This window comes from Harpia harpyja, chromosome 7, assembly GCF_026419915.1.
Source record: "Harpia harpyja isolate bHarHar1 chromosome 7, bHarHar1 primary haplotype, whole genome shotgun sequence".
In the NCBI taxonomy this organism is placed as follows: Eukaryota; Metazoa; Chordata; class Aves; order Accipitriformes; family Accipitridae; genus Harpia; species Harpia harpyja.
This window is the reverse complement of record NC_068946.1, coordinates 49,753,740-49,778,185: the sequence shown is the minus strand read 5'-3', so window position 1 is coordinate 49,778,185 and position 24,446 is coordinate 49,753,740. Positions and strand designations below refer to the sequence as shown.

Below are 24,446 nucleotides of genomic sequence, written 5' to 3'. Positions count from 1 at the left end.
ACTCTCCTATATTTCAAGATGTATTGTTAGATTACCTCATATCAGACAGCAGTTAAACTGTGCATCATTATATGTAGTGGCAGAAGATAGGCCAAACATTGGGGAAAAAAAATATTTCTTCACACAAATGAAAGCGGGCTATATGACAAATAGCTGTGCAGTTCAGTAAAAGACTCAAACCCTTCAGAGTTGTCATCTGGTAGTTTTCATCTATTAAAGAAAGAATGCACGTAATAAGAAGGAGACATCATTTCAATATAGGGTCTAGTAATTCTCCTGCATGCAAGTTTGCAAATTCTTTTCCATTCATAAAGAGGGGAGTGTGTAGCACAAAAGTGAGGTAATACTTTAAATTTTCTAAAAACACAGTACAAGCATGAAATTCTCCCAGTGGCTTTCTGAACTATCATAAAGAAACTCTGTCTGCTTTATTGTAACTGAGGTGAAAAAAGCATGAAGAATTTTTCCAAGACAACATGAATCCCACCGATTGTGCTAGGATTAGAACCAGTAATTTCGACAGACTTCAAGTGGCAGAATAAAATCGGGTGACTTGAATTGTTACCACCCCTGGATGCCTGCCCCTCTGCTGACACGTTGCTGCCCCTGAGGCAGAGATGTCTGCTTCACTTCTGAAATGATTCCTAAACCATTGCAGTTTTCAGCCAGTATCTTACAGTTGGTTGAAATTAATATCTGTTAATGTTAATAAACTTGGTTAAACAAGGTGTGGATTCAGGAGTATACTAATAACCAGATCAGGTGTCGCTGCCTTGAAAGTGGCAATAGCCATCAGAGAGAAAACTGGGGAAGGTGAGGATAGTAACAGCTTCAGCTGTTATGTTTTAATCTGCTGCTGAGACTGCCAGAGCCCCTGTTCTCAACCTTTTGTCTAAGGCACTAGACCCGCTACTGAAAGGTTGCGCTATTAAACCAGTGCCCCAGTTCAATGCATTCAGTGCAGGCAAGTCCCTCTGAAAAGTGATCATCATTTAAGAGGAACCACCCACATTTTCTGGAGTAATTAATTAAGAAAGTTAAAAGTTATCAGGCATTCTCTCTAACTAAGCAGATTTGAGCTGGAACTTGCTGGTGAAAAAGAATGTATGTTTCAAATTAGATGAATATATTAAGTACAAAAGAATCTGGATGGGATATACAGAAGGCAAATATGTTAAATTCTGAATGCATTTTAAAAGTGGTTTAAGACTCAGACTGAGAGAATGAAAACCAAAGAATGTTGTTATTTTCTTTATTTTTAACCTGAATTCTTCTCTGTGATTTAAGATGAGTGAACAAAAGAATTCCACAAATTGAAAGCATTAAAAAAGAGAGAAAGCAATCCCATTCACTTGTGTTCAACGGACTTCTGTGCTGATTGCAATAATGATAGAATTGGTTCTTCAGTTAGTTCTAGATGGGGATGTATTCTTACCTCACAGGAAGGACGTTATGCTTCAAGAGGTTTTTTCAACTGTGATAGCTTTGATTCTAAGGTATGCCTGCTTCTATTTCAGTGCCCAACATGTGCAGTATATTCCTGTGCATCAGTAGGTTATTTCGCAGAGACTGGTGAGCACGAGTTTTTCTCCTATGTTAATTATGTTAAGGATCCTGAAGTTCTGAAACGAGTTTTGATCTGAGTGAGTATAGGACAGAGCCCTTTCTTGTGTAGATGTACAGGTGGAAAACGTAAGGGATGTGAATTTTGTAACTGCCCTACAATTGCAGTGCTCTTTTTAAGTGACTGATGTGTGGGTCTTTCTATATGAAATCAAAACAACTTGTGTGAGCTCTCCTTGCTTACTCATATGTTTCTGGTGGCTTCATTCACTTAACCTTAATAATGTGAGCAGGATTTGATTCTGCATTGATTCTGCATGTAATATAGAATGTAAATATATGATCTAGGTCTGAACTAACACAGCTGTGTTTTTAAAAGGAGCAATGTATTGTTCATACCCTCTTTGCTTATTGCTTATCAGGTTTGCTAGAAAGCAGTACAAGGCTAAAACCTCATGAAGCTCAAAGCTACAGAAAGAAGGCATTGTGGGTTTCCTGGGTCTCCATTATTGTCACACTGGCTCTTGCAGTGGCTGCTTTCAGTGAGTATTGGGAATATTTTAAATCTTCACACCTCTTCCTTTTTTTTTTTTTTTTCTTTTAGGCTCTCAGAATTTCTCTCTTTGTGGAAGCTTTCTCATGTTTTTTCTTTACAACTGCTAAAGAGGTTTTTCTCTAGACTGCCTGTGTCTGCATGGTGCTTATAAATTAGTAAAACTGTTATTTTTTTCTGCAGAGGATAGGGTTGTTGAAGGTCAGAGAAAGAAACAGGAGATGTTGATTCCTGTTAGCATTTATGCATGTGGAACTGTTCATTTTACAGAATAGTGTAAAAATCATTATGCAGTGGATTGCCTTTAACTAAAGAGGTCAAATATGACAAGTCTTAATCCACCTGGGATTTGTAGTGGGAACGCTATAATAAAGAATAGTGAATTGTAAGGGAGAAATATATAATTTATCTGTACTACACTGACAGATACCCTAACACAATGCTAATCTGGAGGAGAAATACTAGGGGTTTTTTTTAAGCCAGTGTTTTTCTTTAAGTTTCAAGACCTTTGCCTAGTTTACACAAAGAATTTGGAAAAAAACCCGAAACCACTTTTATATGGAAAAAATGAAATATATTTCTTTTATTTCACAACAGGAAAAAAAGCTACATTGTGTAAATAAAAATATATTTTAGTTCAATGCAAATTTTTAAAATACCACCTTTCTATCTTGGTCAATTAAGTAACACTGCATTACTGTAAGGACAAAAAGAAATGTGGAATCTGGAACAAAATCTTTGCGATGGCATATTCTCTGTTTATAAGAAGGAAAAACCAGAAGTGACTGAATTTATGTGTTTATATAAACAAAAGGAAAGCTCTGTCTAGGAGACAAGACATCTAGAGATGTCTCAAAACATCATTCTTCAGCTTGATAAAGACAGACTTGCTTTTTTGTTGTTGTTTTTTTTTTGGGGGGGGGGAGGTGGTTTGAAGCTGCAGCAGCATGTGCTTTATTATTCTAATCTGCAGTGTACGACCTGCTGCTGGAAGTTGGTGTCAGCTCCCAGGAGAGATTATTAGAATCCGACCAAATGGTCTCTGAAAACTCAACATACATTTCTCAGAGCGATTTATATAGAAACACAGGTACAATAACTTGATTCAAAAAAGAGAAAAGAGAAGGAACACTTAAAAGCAGAATCTAACACTGTGAAGAATTTTAATGTTAAGAAGAAAGCAGGACATCTGAGTTTCCATTTTGTTCTGCTTCATGAAAATGCAATAGTCTGTCTTTGCTACTGAAGCAACAAAGAAGTAAGTACTATGTTACAGAATAATTAACAATATAATTTTAGGGAATATTGAGAAATGGCTTAATTTTATTTTACGTTTTCATTTGTCAGAGTTGCAAGACTTAAGTATAAAATGGATAACGAAACAACTCCATTTCTTTTAAAAGGGTCTTTTAAAAATTTTTCTAAGATTACTTAGGTTATCTGAAAGCTTTTGTTTTCTGTTTTCCTTATTTGTAGCACTCTGGCAGTGTTTTAGAAACCCTACAAAAAAACCCAGCAGATAGGTAGTCCCTGCCTGGATATAATGTGACTGCATACTCAGCTGGAGTGGATAGGCATTGAACTCAGGCATTGAAATCAGCTGTTAGTAGTTGACTAGTTATATGTCTTTGGAATGTATCTTTCCTTGTGTTTGAAGGGGCTAAATTTATGAAAAATACAAGAGGAAGCAGCACGCAGATACATATTAAATTTGTATACACAGACTCTTAATAGACAGTTGACAATTAACTTGTATGCCACAAAAACATTGCCAGGGCTTTTGATATGCTTAGTATTAAAACTTCTTAATCTTTGAGGAAAATATGTTCTTCTAGAATTGCTTTGCTCCCCCATGCAATTTCAGCAGTTCTGCTCAGTTTATCATCTCACATTGGCTGCTCTCTTCCTTTGCGCTGTCCTTTTAGCAGGTTCCTCTAGCCAATCCATGAGTTGGGAGACATGCCAGGTGACCAGAGTTTGCTACCTGTTTGATATAAATGACGAGTTGTTACTTTGGGGTGTTTGACACTGCCAATTCTTTGTGAACACCTGCTATTTAAAGTGTCCTGTTTCTGTTTTACCCTTGTCTGTAACGGTAAAGTGTTAGCAGTACAGCCCTGACGTTCCATTTCAGTGAAAAATGGGGACCTGCTGTGCTAATTGTTGGGCTACACTGACTGTATTCTCACTACTGTTTCTGACTCCCTGATAAATTCTTCCTGTAAATTTCTGTTTATCCTCTTACATGCTTCAAAAGACTTTATTGCAAGTCTATCTTCTGGTGCTGCTTTTGCTGCAGCACATGATATAGTAAAGATAGTAGTAGGCCAGGGAACTGACATTACTTGATAACTGTAGTTGAAGAAATGGAGGACATGGAGGATAAGAAAAATAACTAAGGGGAGTGATGCCCGTGTACATGGTCTGTGTGGAGAGTGGGGAAGTGATTCAAGAGCCTCCTTTTCCAACCAAGTGTTTGTAACTAGACTACCTTTCCTTTTTTATGGTCTGCTCCCTCCCTTGAGTGCTGCAGCATTATCACCATCCTTGCTTTCAAGACTACTCTGTTTGCTTCCAAAGCTATATTTTTCCAGCATTAGAGTAAGTTGGAATGGTTTATCTTGACTGGTACGAGATGTTTGCTTTCGGTGGGATTATGATGATGCCCCAGCTGAACTTTCACTTGGTAATATTGAAAGAGATTGACAAATCTTATGTTGACCTGAATACACAAAGTAGTTTCCTTATTAGGTAATGATCTATGGCACATGAGGCATGAGATCCATTGATCTGAACTCTGTGTGTTAGACTTACTATTAAGAACCTGTGTATAGTGTATTATAAAAGTATACAAATTCAAATTATGATGTACCTATATACATGTCGTATATTTGCTACATAACAGGTGTATAGTATGTATTCTCTCTGGGATGGGCTGTTTGTGGCCTGACATATTGGAACACAGAAGATGAAATGCTGGTGTATACATCAAAATGTGTTTGGTCTCTTTAGGTTTGGAAATCTAAACTAGGCTAGGCTGGATATGGAGCAGGATGGCTGCTTAAGGGAAAATGAAATCGTCATCTCTCATTCACTAATATTGAGAAGTAGGATTTACACAGACCATAAAATCAGCTTTTTTATTTAGCTGAAAGAACAGATCTCTTGCTATCAGGAACTTATCACAGAAGTGCTGTACTTATAAAAGACCATTTGGAAGCTTTGGCTGCTGTCTCGAAATGCAGCTTCTGCACTCCGTGGTAATGGTTACGGTCTCACTGGCTTTGGATGCTGTTGAAGGTGTTGCTTTCCAGCAGATAGTTGCACAAGGCTTCAGTAAAATCTTTATAGACTTAAATTTGTAAGATCCTTGAGGTCAGTGGAGCCCTATGGTATCATCTTTAGCAACTGAAATTTAGGCTTACTTAGAATCAGTTATACATATTCTGACATTTGTGGTTTTGTGCAATACTTTGGTGGTCAGATACTGAGCAATGCCTGAGGAATAAGTTCATTTCGCTTTTCATTTCGATGCTGCCTGAAATTTGTATGTTTGTAGAATTCTTATAAAGAGTGGATTTACATTTTTATAAATATATAGTCATAAACTGAGACAGGCATGATAAAAATTACTAAAATGAACATTAATTTATTCCTCAGCACCCCAAGTAAGTACTGGATTAATCATTTTGATATAATTATTTGTTTCTGGTTTACAATAATACAAGAAAAGAATGATAATACAATATGAACATATTTTTTTCAACATATATATGTGTAGTATAAGGCTGCAGTCTAAATCATTTCATAATAACAACTATAACTTCTCCTTTCTGTAGCTGCAGTATTGTAGGTTCATACTGAGCCTAGTTTCAGAGTCATAGTAGAGGACAAGGGACTATTACTGTGGAATGGAACTCTGGTGTTTTGAAACCCATTATCCTTAATTTCTTGACATTTATGTTACTAAAGCATAATTTTGAAAAATCTGCAAATATAGCTTTTGCTGTTAAAGTTTAATTTCTGCTCAAGCAGCTAATCTCTGATAATATTGTCAAAGCAGAAACAAACTCTCATTCTATCTGGTATTTCTTGTCCAGTGTAGATTTGTGATTCACAGAACGTAGTTTGTTCATTCATCTTCCTGATTTGGTTAGCTAAAATTGTTTCACAGTGAATGGAGTAGTCATATCGATATATCAGAACAACGTATAGACCAAATTTTGTACTAAAAGCTCTCTTTGTAGTCAGAGATTGAGTAAAGATTTAGAATGTGAGCCTTTGTAAATGTAAGCTTTGTTAAGGGTTTTCATGAGGCAGCCATTGAGATGGAACTTGCAGACAGCCTGTCCCAGCGCGGTCAGAGTGTGCTGAATAGGCCCTGCGTGCTAATGCATCACGGGAAGAGTTGATGCTGGGCTATTTGCAAAATGCTGGAGAAATAACAGGCAGGTTGTGAAATCTGTCCTCATGGTTGTCTTGGAGATCACTCCTTTTAGATCACCACAGACATATTTAAGGGTTTAGCTTTATAGAAATAAGTGAAAACTTGAGTGCAACCAATAGGTCCATGATTTGAGGTCCTATTCTGGTAAGCGTTTAGTCTGATGTGGTAAATATGCACTGTTATTTTGAGAAGGTGAATTTTATTCACTACAAGAAAGGCATTGAGGTGCTGGAGCGTGTCCAAAGAAGAGCAACAAAGCTGGTGAAGGGTCTAGAGCACAAGTCTTATGAGGAGCGGCTGAGGGACCTGGGGTTGTTTAGCCTGGAGAAAAGGAGGCTGAGAGGAGACCTTATTGCTCTGTACAACTACGTGGAAGAAGGTTGTAGCGAGGTGGGTGTTGGTCTATTCTCCCAAGTAACAAGTGATAGAACAAGAGGAAATGGCCTCAAGTTGCGCTAGGGGAGGTTTAGATTGGATATTAGGAAAAATTTCTTTACTGAAAGGGTTGTCAAGCACTGGAACAGGCTGCCCAGGGAAGTGGTTGGGTCGCCACCCCTGGAGGTATTTAAAAGACATGTAGATGTGGCGCTTAGGGACATGGTTTGGTGGTGGACTTGGCAGTGTTAGGTTGACAGTTGGACTTGATCTTCAAGGTCTTTTCCAACCTAAATGATTCTATGATTTTGTTAATCTGTATGGTATCTCAGATGGAAACTTGGTAGATACAGTTCTCTAGGTGGGAGTATTTTATAGGATTAACTATTGGCACATGGATAAGATATTGCAAGTAAATGCAAAGAAACTGGCATTCTGATTTTGTATACAAAATCATCTGTGTTTCAAAATGAATTGCTGAAAAATGTTTTATTAAAGTGAGCTTCCACATACTGGGATTAGAGAGGCATTATGTTTGAAATGCATGGTCCATACGCTTAGAAATTTCAGGGTAGAGCTTGCTTTCAGATTAAAGCTTCATCCCAGTTCAGACATCCCATCCCAGTCTAACAGATGGATTCAAATGCCAACAAACCTTAGGAAGTATGGATCCAGGTCTACTTTCTTCATTGGAATGACTAAATTGAGCCATAAAATCTCATTTTGGTTAGCTGTAGGACATGACTGCTGATTCTCCTTCCCTATTATGCTACTCTGGTGTACTGCAAATGGAGTTACATGGGACAAACGTTGAGCAATTGAAGGTGTTATCATCTGGATGCTTGGATGTGAACTTATTGATGTAATCTGTCACTCCTCATCTCAGGCATACTACTCAGATGACTAAGTTGGGGAGTGACTATATTAATTTATTGATGAATATATCATTTTCCCAGTGACCCATTCCTATTCTTGCTTGAAAAATTAAATATATGCGGGCTTTCCCTTATGTTTGCCCAATACTTAGTACACCCTGGGCACAGCTGTGAATAATAATCCTACTAATAAAGAATATAGGTGAAGGTTCATGATTCTGAGGCTCTTTAGTTTGGATATCCAATTCAACATTCTTTAAAGGTCACTGAATTTCAGAGAAATGATGGACATTCAGAACTCAGGCCTGTTTTAGAGTGTCTCAGCTGGGTACCTAAACAATTCTCCAGGACCACTGACCACAGGAAAAGTATTGGTCTTTGTGTTTTCTCTTCCAGGAGCTATATAGAATTGCATTTCTAGCTCCTAAAGACCTGAGAGGTGTGGGGGTTTTTTGTGTTGTGTTTTGTTTTGTTTTCTTTTGTTTAGTAGAGCACATTACATTTATTCAGAAAGTTACATTTCAAGTCACAATACCATGCAGACCCTTAAAACCAAGTAAAGGCTAAATACAGAATAGAGCTGCTGTGTGATAGTATGCAGATCCCTCATTTTGCATATTTCTTAGGGTATTTAATTACATCCGTTACAAAAAGACAGATGCTTCAGGGCTGTAGTCTCACAGAAGTGTTAATGAAATATAGAACTTAAATTCCCAAGGTAGAATTCTGATATTGGTGACACTTGTGCAACCCTATTGTCCTCATTATAGCTGCATCACTACAGTCAAAACCAGAGTTTGGTCCTAACCATGTTATATGTAAGATCTAAAGGACAAAAATATCCATTGCCTGTGCAGCACTGGCAAAAGATAGCCTTTTGTATAGGTCAATCTGTACTTAGTAACAGCAAAATGCAATTTTCATTCACTGAAAATGAGATGAGAGACCAGTAAGGTCCTGTCTTTTTTTAGGCATACAAAAATCTAAGTGACTTTCTTGGGAGGAGAAAATAGCATATGGATGTCAAGTTCAAGACTGATAGCTGTTGAACAGAAGTATAGGTCTAAAATCTGCAATGCTTCACACATCATGAAATCTTTTCCTTAGTTGGCAGGCAAAATGATGATAGAAATCTGTGAAATCTAGAACAGGCTATATAATGATCTCTGTCTCTATATTTGAACAGTAAACAATTTAAAAAATTGTTGCTGTGGTAGAAGTGTATTAAAACAACTGAGTTTGTGTTTAAATGCTAATCTTTAAAACATATGAGCCTGTTGTATTTTTACATTAGAAAATTGCCATTTAATCATTCCTTGTGCTAAGTACTGATTCCTTTCTCGTAAGAAAAGATCATCCTAAAGAATTTTGAAATTAAACCAGGATGCTGATGTTGAGGGAGAACTAGCACTCTAACATCATTTCATGAAGAATGAGGAACATGCAAGTATGTTAAGTCTAGGCTATTTAGTGTAAAAATCATAAACACAATTCTTTTCTTTGTTGTTTTAATTTTCCTTTCTGAGATTGTGGTCTTTTTTGTGCAAAAGTCTGAAATAAGTGTGTGCAATATCTAAACCAGTAATGTCCTTTAAATGAATTAACATCTCTATTATATTACATAATTTATAGCATATAAAATATACATATTCTATTATATATTACATTTATTTCATAGCAGGAGACTTTAGACACTCAGAATTTGGTCTTCAGTGTTGCCATCAGATCTCTGCTAGGGTTCCATTAAAGGCAACTTTGTGTTTGATGATTCAGAGGTTCTAACTATGAAAATACAGTTGTGTAGCAAGGTACAATATACAAATAAGTGAGGTAAATAACTCGGCAGTGTTAAGTAATTGGGCTGGTGTCATGGATCCTACTCATATCCCTGAGAGAATTATACTGTGCTATTAGACACAGATGTAGGTAGAGGGTGAATTTTGCATATGGGAAAAGAAGAACTGAACACTTAATGGGGAGGGTTTTAGGCATGCCACTTGGCGATAACTGGGTAGTGTGGGAATGATGTGCCCTACAGCCATCCCTAGCCTGTAGTGGATGAAAAATGTGTATCTTGGCTAAAATAGACAAAAATAGTTAGAAAAGGAAGGAATATTATGTTTATTGCATGTGATTGGTACTAACTGTTGTCCATAAAGAACTGTTTGACTTTTTCTGTGTAAAATTGAATTTAAATAATCCTCTAGTCTCAGTTGCTGCTCTTGGTTTATTTGGTATATCGCATAGGTAAGTGGTTGTACATCTGCCCTTTGAAGGATCATCACTGCAGTCTTAAGAGTCAAATATACTTTCAATCAATCGCTGTAGTATCAGTTCCACAAAGTAGTACCTCAGCTGTTGCAGGCTTACCTTTTGTGCAAAGGCATGAATGTGTTAGCAGATTTCTTTATGAATGCCTGATATACCAGTAGAATTTGATTTTCATAGATCATGAGATATTTTCTCTGCTCTCCCAATTTAAAAACGTGCTGCTTGCTTATTGGCAAAGATGAACTTGTAATTCTTTGTATCTGGAGCTGAAAATCAAGATTAATGAAAGAAAATGGATGTTTAATATTCATTGTACAGTATCACTTTATTGTTTGAAGTTTGTGAGGTTGTAAAGCACTACTGAATTAAAAAGAACTTCTTGAGCAGCAGTGAAAGTGATGAAAATCAGAACACAGCTTTCTTTCCCTTAGGTTTTCTTTACTTCTGCCAGAAAATTTAAAATATTCATGTGTTTTAACTTAGCAGACAACAAAAGTAAACAACAAAATGTGAACTTGTACCTGATTTAAATTTTTTAATAACACTTACAACTTTTGCTTTACTGGGGAGGTTGATAGTGTTTGGTGTTTACTTCTTGGCACTTATTCTCTGTGATTTTTCAATAACAGTGTTTGAGTTCCCTTCACTGAAAGTTGAAGCTTGTTAGATTTTAATACTTTTTCAGTACAGAATTTTATTTGCAGATGACTCATACAGTATATGCCTGCACTGTAGGAGGACTTAATAACAGTAAAATAATCACATAAATAATATCTGCTTCTTTATAATGCAATATAGCTCCCAGCAGATCTATACCATGTTGCAGTAGAACATACTGTTGGTTGGCTGACACATGTGCTTCCTTGTTGCCAACTCTGGTGAAGCAGTGGTAGTGCTAGATGAGAAATGGGAGCATCTGAGAGACTGTGGGTACATACAGAGTGGTAGTGGAGAAAATCTATTATAACGGAGGGTGATGTTGTTTCAGTAGGTGGCACTGCCCCTTCTGAGGTTAAGGTCCCTCAGTTAATACTGGGTTACTTTTGTTTCTGAAAACACCACCAGCAAGAGCATAAAGCTTATGTCCTAGGTACTCCTATTTGTTACATGCTATGATACTTTTTGAGAAAAGGCATGTTAGTACTGATCTTGTGAAAAATCCGGTTTGATAAATTAATCTACTATTTTATTTGAAAAAATTATTATTTATCATTGTAGGTGATAAACTGTACTAGAACCCTGTTATGCTCTGTTAAACAGCTGTGCTTGTCCACTGTGGTGTTGTGCATTTCTGGTGCATTGTAAAACAATGTGTGGTTTGATCAATCCATTATTGTACCTTACCGAAAATATTACACAAATATTAGTCTAAAATAAAAATAGGTAAAAATACTGTGGGGTTGGGTTGTTTGGTGGTGTTGAGGTTTTTTTTTTTTTTTTTTTCATTGAGTGTATGGTACTTGGATGATAAGGGCCTATAGTTGTTCCGATCTCTATTTTGCATTCATAGATCTTGATATTCTGTCAAGTAACTGTAGTGTCAGGTGGTCAAGTCTTTCAGGTTGAAGGATTGGAAAACTTTGATACATTGTGTTAAAAGGGTAGTACAACCTGGTCAAATTAGTTTTGTTCAAATGAGGATTATCGCAAGTCTTTGTTAAAGACTGAAACCAAAGTCTGGAAGTAGGGTAAGGCAAGATAACTTTTAATAGACACTAACGTTCATTTGCAAACCAACCTTCTCCAGAAAAACCATAAAGAGCTCCTAAGTATCTCTTCTGACTTTCATGTATGACCCATTACTGTTCTTTTTTCTCTGGATGTGGAGAAAAAGGGACAGATAAGCTTAGCTTCGGAGTTAGAAGAAACGGATTAGTCAGTGCTTAGTCAAAGAAGAGTGACCAGAAATAACCAGCTGGTATTTTTGCTAGACAGAAAAACTGCAGAGGAAGGGGTATAGTCTGACAAATACCATAAAAATAGCTAGACAAGAGGCATCTGCCTTCCAGGAACTGCTGCAGAATTAAGTGGCTTTTGGTACTTGCACCACGAACTCTGCCTTTCTGGAGAGATCTCTGGGCCATTTTCATGCTAGGTGCTATCCTGAGAACATGAGAAATATCTATGGCAGAACAAGATCCTCAGCTGAACCTAAATGAAGATTTCTCATCAGATATGAAGACTGTTTATCTTCTGCTATTAAAAATTATGCATCAAGGAACCGTTAAGTATAATGTATCTTTTCAATATATCTGGGTGAAGAAAATACACCTCTAAGTGCATTGTCCTGAGATCGCATTTTTTAATGAAACATTTCAATGGCCAAAGAATGACAGTATTTCCCCAGGCTCTGAGAAGAAAAATCTCAAATTTTAGAGGGAAGATTTATTATTGTTCAGTGGGAGATTTAATAGAATGGAAATGCAGCCTGCAGTTTCAGCTAGGATGTGTAGCTGGGGAAAATAAAGGTAGCTCCATGCATTCCCATTCTGGTAGGCCCGGTAGACAACTGGTAGACAGGTTAAGGTATACTTGAAATGCTGAAGTCCAAATTAGAAAGGAGTTCCTTAGAAATAGTATTTTGTGGAAACCACATAACTTACTTTACCTTGATCAAAAGAATGATTTGTGATCCTTCCATGAAAAGAATGGTCTTTCAAAGCAACAAATGGCTTCAGATATTTAATAACAGATTTGTGATGTTTGGAACAGTTAAATTCACATTTAATGTGAATTGAGTTAATCCTAGAAAAATGTTTCAAACAGTTCCATGAAAAACATAGGGCAGAGCCAAGTAACCAGCATCAGACCTGGCTAGCATCATGGAAGCTAGTGACAAAACTTATTGCAGTGGTGGCAGATCACTTCCTATTTGCATGGCTAAGGAGTTACGAGAAAACTGCTAAACAGCACAAGAAAAAATAAGACAGCCCGTACTAGCATTGTGTTATGCTGATCAGTTTGTATGTGTGTAAGTGCATGCTGCTGGGGATACAGAAAGGCAGATGAAAAGCATCAGTCTTAGCTTGTCGTTTTGTAAGAGAGTGAATGAGGGCTATATGTATGCCTGGAGGATTATTGGCTACCTCCCAACTTGATAGACATCACTATTCTCTGACTTGCTGCTGCGGCTACCATGTATCAGTCTATAATGTCTAACTATGTGGAACTAATAGTACCCAAAAGAGTCAATTCACTTGCTCATCTTTGTGGTGCATTAGAAACTAATAATAAACTGTGTCTCCCTTTTATTTGTCATGACTTGATATTTCTGTGTGTAATTAGCTGCAACAAGAAAAGGAGAGATTGTTGAACAATTCTTTCTAGCCGTGAAAAAATAGGTCAGCAAATTAATTTGTACAGATTGTTAGTTAAGGAGGTAAAATTCATAGTTATGTTCTTTTACCATGTGAGTTCTGATTATGGGAAACCTGTAGTTACTGCTTCTGCATGTGTAAAAAATAAAAAAATAAATAAATCCTATCTAATATTGAGATGTGGGCAGCAAAATGATCCAATTTTGTTATTTTGAATCCTCGTGAACACTTGAGCAAACCCTGCTCAAAGGGAGATTTCCTGCTACTCTCCCACTAAGAGATATGCATTGGGTTATCGTGTGTACATTTCCCTGCTGAGAAGCATCTGGTGGATGAAAACAAGGCTTGGATTTAAGGGATAATGTTGCAAGTAATGTTTAATGGCTTATAGAATCTTTAGGCTTGAAATCTCCTAAATACACTTAAAGTAATTTATAGGGACAGATCTTCAGCTGGAGTACATAGATTTGTTGACTTCCATGAGTTTATTTCAATTTGAAACAGATAAGCATCTAGCCCTAAAGCTTATGGCAAATGATAGGATGAACTTACACTAGATGAGGTGTTTTCAGACTTATATGTCCTTTTAGCATTTTCTTGTTTTTTTGATAGTAACTCTTGTTTTGTCCCTCATTTTTGTGAGATAATATTTGCTTAAGGCAGCCTGTTTAAACTTTCACAAGCTGAGGAAAAAAGGTGAATTAATGCTAACTCTGATCCTACTAGGTTCACAGAGACCAGGCCAAGAATTTGCTCCAGGGACTATTCTAATCCTGGGCATAGCCCAAGCTTTCTTTGTAGCCTTGGGAAAATGATTTTACTGCCGTAAGCTTGTTCTCCATCTGCACACATCAGGTTTTGATACATGAAAAAGCAATTGAATTTTCTGCCAAAAAATTGGAGGGTTTTGCTATATAGTAGTTGACACGTTTATGTGTATCCTAAGTCTTCCATAGTGACAACATGCACTGAATTTTGTATGCACAGTTCTAGGCAGGTATTACAGGCTGTTTTGTCTCAGTACTAGACCTCCTGATTTGTGGGATAATTTCCATCATTTGTTGTGGTTTACCTTGTGAAAACTAGTCACAGAATTTTTAATGCTGTAATGCTTGTGATTGAATGTGTTTAGATGTATTTGACTTCTTGTTGCCTGGGCAGTAGTAATTTTACTGTTGAGCAATGTGTTTTGGGTTGGTGGGTTTTGAGGAATGTGGTCTTATTCTTGTTTGTATTTTCGTGATGCAGTTAGCCCACTTGCTGCTGAACTGGAACAGAGTAAAGGCTCTGCTAGACAATTAAGGGTAAGAGGACAGGATTGTGCAGTTGTGTAATGGTAGTGGCTGTTGGTGCAGTGCCTCTTGAGGTTCATGAAGTGAAGTACTTAGGGACTTGGGCCTTTTTCTTTTTTCTTTTTTTTTTTTCTCCCTTTGGTAGATGGTAGAGAGAGGTAAATGCTATTAACATTTTTTTTTGTCAGTGCTGGGAAACTTGTGTTTCTTCTGTTTCTTTGAGTAACCATTTTCATTGGTCAGATAGATGTTGGAAAGAACTTTTTACAACTTAAAACTGCTGTCAAATGAGTTCCACTGAGAAATAAAAGAAGACAGGAGAACACTAGGAAATAACCTGCCTTGAATTCTAAGTGTGTGAAGTTTTTGAGATCAAGGAAGAGATTCTTATGGAGGTTGGCAGTTTAAAAAAATTTAAAGTCTCTTTGAGCAGCAAGTAAGGTGGTTTTAACCACTGACAGTTGTCGGGAACACATTAGTGAGGCCTTGGCTTTCAAGAAAGAACCTATTTTTTTAGCTGTACGTTTGACCTCGCGATGTTCAGTGCAACTTTTCATGTCAGCACAAGTCTGATGTTATTTTTTGCGGGGCTATGCTAGGTTTGTTGCACGTACTTTTACTTTTTTTGTGAAAACTGAGCCTGAGGTTTTGAAAATCGGAGGTTTTTGTAACAAAGCTCAGCACTCCACAGTTCAAAAGTAAGGTTTTAAAGCTGCATCAAAAGTGCCGTTGGATTCCATGAGGTTACCAAATGTTTTCTCTTTTATTCTTTTCTTCTTCACTTTTTTTTTTGGCCAGGAGTTGAACAGGCATTTGGGGTTTGGCTGGCTCAGGTGTGCCCTTCTAAAACTAGGTAAGTTACATCTTTCACAGACTATATAGACAGATTGGTCACTGCATTTACTACTCTGTGAGTATCTGCTGCTGATAATTTGTAACTGAGGTGTGAATATTTTTCAGGGCATGACACAGGGAAGTGAAATGAGAGTCTAATGGGTCAGAGTAGCTAAAGCATGTATGTCCCTGAAGATTGCTATGGTGTTGGAGGAAGTCCACCTAATCCTCGTAGCTTAAAAACTAAGCAAGAATCCATTTATGAAGGCGAAGGAAGTCTATGAATGTGAATGTTGATACTGTCAACCAGAATGGTGTCCCTGATGGTTTTCTTAGGTGGCTGAAAGTTTGTATCCACCTATTTTAGAATGGAGAAGACAGTCTTGCCATGTTGTCTTAGAAACATAATAAACAACTTTCTGCATATGAAGTTTCACTTTATTTCTCTTCCTGGTATGCTTAGAGTTCACTGTGAAATAAATGCTGTTTTGTAGTGACTGTTAGACACACTGAAGTTTAGTGGGGTTGGTGATTTGTTGCTCTTATGTACTGTGTGCATTTTCTGCATAGGCTTCCTGCTGCAATGCAGTTTGCTGAGCAGAAAAAAACCTTGCTAAATTTTGCTCTTACAAAAAGCAAGCCAAAATAATATGCAAAATTCTATCGTACAGGAAAAAAGGTTTCCTAAATATGGTAGTGATTTGAAACAAAACAAGCACCCTGAATACTGTGTTAAGTTTGTTTAAAAATTAAGACAGTGCTTATCACTCATGACACCCATTTTTCATGATCAAATGCACATCACTTATTGAGTGTACAAGGTACATGTTTCTGTGATGATGTATTCTTTTTTGAGCCTGTTATACTTGTCATTTCATGCCTGGTATGGAGAAGAACTTCAGGTAGATGATTTGAGGAAGAGCTACAAAAGAATTGTTGTCTTGCCTAATCTTTACAGCTGTTGCAGCCTCATATGGCATAGTCAGCATTTGAGGATGTGTATGGGAATTAGAGAAGACATACAGAGGAGTTCTTAGGGATAGAAGATTACATGCTAACAGTGAATGTGCTGGGTCTACAGGTCAGTCCTGAGAAGGTTTCGGTGTCTTGGGTGTTACAAGTTGTGGTTCTCAAGTCTTTGAAACAGACTTTGTTTACAGAGCTGCTTTCAGTCCCACTGTCTTCACTGTTCTCACATACATTGGCAATGCTCAGCATCCCTGGAATAAGGAAAAGCCAAAGGCTTGTCCAATCATCATCAGGGACAGATGAATGCTTTTAAAGATGGAAGTTTTTTGATTTTTGCTTTCCCTTTGGGTGTTCTTGGTTTTACTGTGATATTGTATAGATGTGAGCACAATCAGCCTTTCTTTTAATGACAATCTTAAAAATGTAGGTGGACCTGAGGATTTCCATGACTTTCACATAGTTCAAGAAAGCAGACATGCTTCCAGTTGGAAAGGAGGGATGGAATCCGGTAGTGTCAATGCTAAACACATATGGAAATGGACTCTTATGTGGATCATCCAGGGTAAAACCCACCAAACTTGGCAGCACACCACTTTATAAACAAGGAGTTGATATTTAGTCATCCTGTCCTACATAATAGAGGGCACATGAGAAAACAAATTGCGCAACTGGGGTACAAAGAAGCTGCAGGACTAATAAACTGGTTTGGAAATCTCCTGTGAAATGTATAAACATAAGCATGCAGATACTGTGATTTAAAGCAAGAGCACAAACTATGTGGCGTCTTGCTGAGTACTATGTAATAAGGAATTACATTGCATGGATGCAGTGTTTCTAAAAAATCAAATCATTCTCAGGTTGAGATGAAGTAAGCTCTCAAGAGAGTTGGGGCAGCTAAGGGACAAGGATTATAAAACCAGGCTTGTACTCTTGTGCACTACAGTCAATTCCCTTCCTGCTTGGCACAGTGAGCAAGGTTGCTTATGGCAGGTGATACAAAACTGATTTAATTCAGAAGGAGAGCGTCCCAGTTGGTCAGTTTTTGAAACACTCAGAAATTGTTGGAGAAAAGGCACTTTTGGAGGTAAAGAATTGCATGTGCTGATGCTCATGGTATTTAGCTATGTCTCCCCCCCCAACCCCCCAAGAATTTCTCATGCAAATATAAATAGGTTATTCATCAAAAGTAGAGGACACATGAGGACCTGACCTTTGCTTGTAGTAATGAATCTATTTAACTATCATCCGAGTGATACATTTCACAGTTAACTGTAGCTGAAGAAGTGATATTGCTACCTGTGCTTTACAGGCAGTTTCGCAGTTACACAGCCATTTTATTCCAAAAAGCAGCAGATTTGATCTTTGGTTTGAATGCGTCCATCTCTGGGGTCCAATTAGGAATGAATGCAAATGGTGTGCTTTTCCTTTCCTGGTGGCCTAGGCTTCAGTGCAAAAAGTATTAGTTACTATATGGTGTGTGAACACCTTTTAGACCTAAACATTTACAATCTGTTTTCTATATTCTAACTTTCTGTATGTGTATACAATGATTTCACTAGGAGGTTAGGTAAGATGCAGGGAAGTTAATAAAATGTATCCTATTAATGATGATGCATAGCTCTCCTACTCACAGTAATGTATCTGCCTTGATTTCACTTGCGTAACTTTAATCAGAATTGATTTTTACATTCATGTGCTATGGTATGTGTCTTGTGATACTGAAAATATTAAGATAAAGAAAGTCAACATCTTGGGTCAGCAGAAAATGTTGACAAAGGGGTTCTGTTTGGGAGATACTTGATATTCATTATCTTCACTGGAATCAATAGAAATCCTTTGATACAGGGTGAGATCAATAGCTAGGAATATTTGACTTTGCAAAAAAGTGCACAAAATGCGAAGAATAAAAATATATAAAAGAGCTAGTTAGGTTATGTTTTCCAATTCAGTGTTACATAGGTGCCACAAAATAAAGTTAAATCAATAAGCATGCAGGGTAAACAAAGCGCTATGCCCTTGGCACTGTAGCTGTTTGGAAACAGCAGAGTAATGAACCTGAGAATGAGTCTACTTCAAAGACAGACATTCCCTTATGAAGATACTTCCAGTGGGTACTTGTTCATGCTTTAGAGGTAGGATTTTCACTGAAGCAGTCAAGTTCTGTAAATCTTGCTACTGTGGTTTAAGAAGTTATCAGTAAACTGTCCTCAAATGTCTCCTCTGCCCTACAACAGAGTTAGCAGGACAGAGTGTATTCATTTACTACTTGTGCTTCATTTACTACCTTGTAAAGTCCAGATTTTTTTGTTTAACGTAGGTTAATTGTTTTAGCTTAGGCAAATGATAGGCTCTAGAAAATCTGAATTCACTTTCTAGTTCTGGTGCTGGTAGGTTGCTTAATTTTTCTGTCACAACAATGCACTTGGATTTTGAGGGCTGCAGTCAGTTCTAGTCATTCTAATTTAAGATTAAGAATTAGAAATTAAACAAAAATTAGAACTTCAAATGCCTGATGTAGTTGTTAATTTTGTTTTCATTGAGATTATTCACATCGTATTTATAAGCCTTAGTAAGATCATGGTCTTAGGCTTTGAGATTTTCAGGAAAGAATATCTTTTTCTAAGTGTTGGTACAGTGTAGAATATAGTATAGAATTCCACCAGTTTTAGGTAAAAATGACAGTGTTAGGATAGGTGTAGAAATCACAGAAACACAGAACAAGGTACCTAGGACCTTGAAGGAGGTTTTAATGCAGTTGCATATGGTTTTGTTGAATTTCTTCCTCTTAGCTTCATCTATATTAAAAAAAAAAAAGATAATTCAGAATTCTAATACTGTCTTTTTAGATCATCTTCAGTCCTCCTACTGAGGTTGGGTGGGATGGGATCAAAACTCTTCCTGTTTCCATGTTACCCATGGGTATAACACTGTACAATTTGAGGTGTGGATGAGAACCCTGGTCCCAGTGAAGCTTTTGTAGGATTTTTGCCCTTTCTTCAATAGGTCCAGAATGTCATTTGCCAACAGTATTAAGAATTCCAAGGAGTATTTGTTTTTCCCCTCTGAAAACATTCCACTTGTCTTATAAGGCCTTTTGGGGATGTTTTCTGCCTTTGGTTGCTATGATGAAATCTATAACTTGAATATAGTTTTCTGTTCATGAATAATTTGTTAATCTTTCTGTGTTCAGACTCAGTGGTGGTGTTCAACTCAAAGTGGAAGAACAAAACCTAACCCTTCATGTCCCACAATTACATTTAACAGTGCTTTATGTCTCTGTTACCTCATCTGTTCCCATTCTTATTTTAGGAGAAATCTAATGGCTACTTAGAAAAACATTGCTTTTTTTTGCTTCTTGCTCTCTGGAAGGACAAAAGGTTATTGCAAAGAAGGATTGTATGTTAGTACAGGAGCAATTCTATTGTGTTACAGTGTCTAGAAGCATGGGTTTTAAAAAATGAAAAGACAAATTCAGACTCTGAAATTGGAGTGAATTCCTATGGTTTATAATGGGCTGTGATTTTATGGAATGCCTAAAAATTAAATTAAATTTATATTATTTTTTCATGGAACTGCTAATGATACAGAATGGAATGCTGACTGAGGCAGTGGGGACTGATGGGAAAATGATGAGAAAAACACCCTTTGATTTTAGGTTCTGAGATTTTTAAGTGCAATTTTAGGTCTGTTTTGAAAGGCTTATAATCTTTGATATATAATGGTGTTCACTGAGAACCAGAGAAGCAGTAGCCACTGTTGAAAATATAGCTATTAATTTTTAATTTTTTTTACATAGAGAATAATAAAACCAGGCCCTCTTCCTTTTTTGTACACAGTAAGACTGACTTTCTTACCTATAGGAGGAAGCATCATGTTTCACTTCGAAGTTGTACACTGGCATGCTCTGCTTTCTAGGTCAAGCTTTTACACCCTCTGTTTCCTTTTTCCAGTAGTAGATGGAAATAATAACGCTTTATTTCTGTTTCAAAAAGAGTGAGACTTACTAAACCCCATTAGCGCTGCCCAGTAAGAAAATTGCTTCAGATCACAGGCTACATGGCTGTACAGCTCATTTTATCTTCGCTTCTGCCCCCATCACTACAGTCATTCAGGCAAGTTGCCGTTAAAATAGTGTAAGGTGTTGTGGATCAGTGCATGTAAAATGCTGGAAGAAGAGACTAGCACAAACTAGACTGCAGTTACTGTTCAGGTGACATCTCTGAAATGTTGGCTTTTTCTGAGGACTGCTTGTTCTGGGGGGGCTGTGCTGAGAATTAAGTAGGTGGTCTGTTTTGCTGTGTATGCCTTAGTATGTGGTACACACCTTTCGTTATCACTTAAAATAATTTTTTTTTCCCTGAAAAATGGAAATTAAGGCTGGTGTTTTCAAAGGTGACTCCATCCTGGAAAAAATATGCCATTCTGGAATTTATCTTCTTTTTATTAAACTAATAATTCTGATTAAAAAACATGAGGTCTGTTTGTCTCCAGTATTTGGTAATAACCTTCAAAGCTTTAATTATTGTTTTGTAGTAGTAGGAAATCTGACATGATATAGGCATTTTTATATTAGTATTATTTATTCTATTTCCCATATGAAAATAGCTACTTCAGAGTAGCGCTCCCAGATCCATTTGCATAGGCTGTTTGAAAATCTAAGCCTAAAAATACTGCTGGATGCTGTTTTCAGTGGCTAACAGCAATACAGAGGTGTGGCAATACCAATTTCCTTCTTACTCCATACAGAGACAAACTTTTGTCTACTTGACAGATGGAAAGATGACAAAGTTTCATTATTGATAGTTATTAATCTCAGTTTTTCATCGACCTTCTTGTTGGCAAGGGCTGCTGTACTCTATGTAGGCTATGATCCTGAATCACTCTTAAAACCTCATACGCAGTGTCTGCCTCTAGTGCCGTGCCCACTTCCACAGTTATTGGTGAAGGATCCAGAACATGATGTTACTTTTCTGTTTTGTGAAACGATGATTAAATCTGAGCTGGTTTAGAAAATAATGTAGTGATTCATAACGCTGCACATAGCGCATGTTGATTTTTGAGATTAGTAAAAATAGCAGGGGTAGCTGCTTTGAACAACTGTCAAGTTTGCAGGTCCAAAATTAATTGACAATTTCTTTTCTTTCTCCCCTGATTTGCTTGGATTATAGAAAGGCAGAATTTAGCTTTAAGGGGTGGTGTGAAAGCAACAGAACCTGGAGACATGAATTCTTTATGCATTTCTACTCTTATCTATCAGATGAAACCCTTTTTCAAATCAGAAAAGTTTGTTAGCATTTTTTTTAATGGAGAGATAGATGTTTATCTAGTAGATTAAGAATGTTAAGCAACCTCCTCTCTTCTGTGCTCACTGTACAAGTAATGATGTGGTATTTCAGATATTTCATGATATGTGTCTGTTTTGCTGAGGTAGTTCATACAGTTAATTGCCTTTAGCTGGAGTTAGGTCAGCCTTGTAAGTAGTGGACTTCAAAGCAGCTGACGTGTGTTTGAATGGTTTTCAGTCCCTAGCAACTGAATAGCTTGTCATCTTAAAAAATTAAATTAGGTTTTCCAGAAGTACTTGAGAAAGCAATTGTGTTGTGATTGAGGTTTAAAATTGAAAAAGAAAGGTTGGAGAAGGAGAAGCAATCTTATTCTGGAAGAGAATGTTACCCTAAATGCTGTTTGTTGAGAGATTGACGGTTCTAAGACAGACAGAAATTGTGTTTGCCTGTACTTCAACCACTGAAGGAGTAAACAAGTAGTGTGCTTCTGTTCTCTCCCAGCTGGAGAGAATGAGAAAACAGATGCAGTCCAAATTTCAGTTTTCTGTTGTGGTGCTACTTATTCTTAGAGGAAGATGAATACAAACTCAGAGTCAGGTCTGGTGGATAAGGTGGGTTGTTGGGATACAAATCAATAGATAATTTGTCCCCTCTGATCATTATTCTTTAATTCATTCATTCATTTATTTATTTACTGACTTATTTTTTCTTATGGGTATAAATCTTCTGAAAAATAGGGAAAAATCTTTGTCTTCTGAAGAAATAGCCTTTAGAATAAAAATTCCATTAGAATTAAATTACATGCTTAATAATTTAAGATACTATTTTAGAAGTTATAAAACTTAAAAGAACTGCATATTGCCTTTCTCTTCCACTCCCTTCCTTTTTTTCCCTATCCCTGTTTTTTTGTGTTAGTTTTTTTTCAAGTGTCCATTTGTTTTGGATCTCAAACTATGCTTTGTTCAAGTGCTTAAACAGCATGTTTTAAACCATTCTGAACACTATACTTTTTTTTACAGTTTTATCATTCTTAGGTGAAAGTCTACTGTCTAGGTTATATATACAGCTATTATTGACTTCAGGGGCAGGTACCTGTTCTTAGGTTATTGCCTGGCTTTAAATAAGATTAACATTTATAACCTTGTCATGTGGTTTCAAATGCATTTTAACCAGGTCCTCTTTGTTTCTGTGGTTTCCCTGGACCTAACTCTGCTGTTGTCTTGATCATGTCTCAGAACTACACCTTCAGATCCTGAATCTGTGCTATGTTGAGTATTTATGGTTTTGGTTTATTATTTATCACTAGCAACTAAATGCCTGTGAATTGGATCATGTTTACTATTCTATGCCACTGGGAGGGTTACATTGAAGAAGAATAATTTGAATACTGATTTCAGAGGCCTAATTTTGACTCTTAGTATCTCAGATCACCTCTTTGAATGTTCTCCCAGTGGATGATTTTGCATGACATGGTGTTTTTCTTAAACTGTTTAAGATGAGTTGTTACAGAAACATTGCAACTTTTTTCCATACCTTCTTCATTTTAGGGGAAGTTTGTAATATTTTCAAAATCATATTTATGTTTATTAATTCCAAAGGACTCAAAGGCCAGGACACTGGTCTTCCATCAAGTTTCTTGTTTTCAGAATCTAACCTGTTATGTGCTGGGGACTGGCAACTCAGGAGTTCAAACCAGTGAAGTTTAAAATTGTGTTTGTCATTGTGCCCTGTGTTGACAGGAAGTTTTTGAGATTTATGAAGTCAGGTTTTGAAGTTCATGAAGTTTTGAAGTTTGAGTCAATGCTCAGTAAGCATTCAGAATTTAGGTAGGAAGCCTGTGAGTGTTAATGAAGAGATTGTTTAATAACTGTTTGTGAGGCATGTTTTTGCAACAAATGTCTTTGGGAAACACAAAATGTTAGTTGAAGCACATTTCATTAGAATCAAAGATGAAAAGTGTGTTGTGTAGCTGAGAAGTATATTAATAAATTACTAAAAAATATTTATGTATAGTCAGCATCTGACCTGCACTCTGATTTGGGCATGTGTTGATTTTCCATGTGTAACAACACTGTAATTATCAGAAAGAAAGCAGAGGATGGTAATAGTCCTCATGGGTACTTCCAATAATAAATATAATTGAGTTCACTGAATAGTAGTCCTAAATGTGCATTGATTTTTGAAAAGAGGAAAAAATAGCAAAATTATTTCCAATGAAATATTTATTTTATTAGTGCAGCGGTTCAGAAGGAATCTTACAATTTTACAGCTCTGCTTTGAAGCATTCTACTGGGGGAAATTTTAATTTTAAAAATTACACCATGAGTTAAATTTATACTAACTCAAAACACCAAGCTATTTTAACAAGCTGTGTGCTGTATAAATGAATAGATTAAAGCTGTGTTTGTGTCAGAATCTGAAGGTGCTACCACTGTGGAGTTCTACACCATCAGCTTCTGCATGTCACATGTCAGCTGGGTAGGACGCATTGCTATTAAAACAGCAAGACTATCAAAGGAAGTACCTTTAAGGTGTCTGATCTATTTCATCTGATAATTAAATGGTAATTATGCAACAAACCATTCATTTGAAAAGGTTTGGTTAAGGCAATGTTGGAAATGAAGAGCCTATGTAGAAATAGAGACTTCTTTGGGGGTACTGTATA

At 36.8% G+C, this 24,446-nt stretch overlaps 1 protein-coding gene across 2 annotated transcripts in view; it reads left to right on the top strand.

Annotated features, from left to right (window-relative positions):
* Positions 1–24,446, top strand: part of TMEM163 (transmembrane protein 163) — a 105,340-nt gene that overhangs the window by 4,055 nt on the left and 76,839 nt on the right. Inside the window, exon 2 of one of the 2 annotated variants that reach the window (XM_052792334.1) lies at positions 1,986–2,105. The exons of the other annotated variant lie outside the window; for it this stretch is intronic. Within the exon in view, the coding sequence (XP_052648294.1) occupies positions 1,986–2,105 (120 nt within the window). The remainder of the gene's footprint in view (positions 1–1,985; positions 2,106–24,446) is intronic. 2 annotated transcript variants of the gene reach the window in all.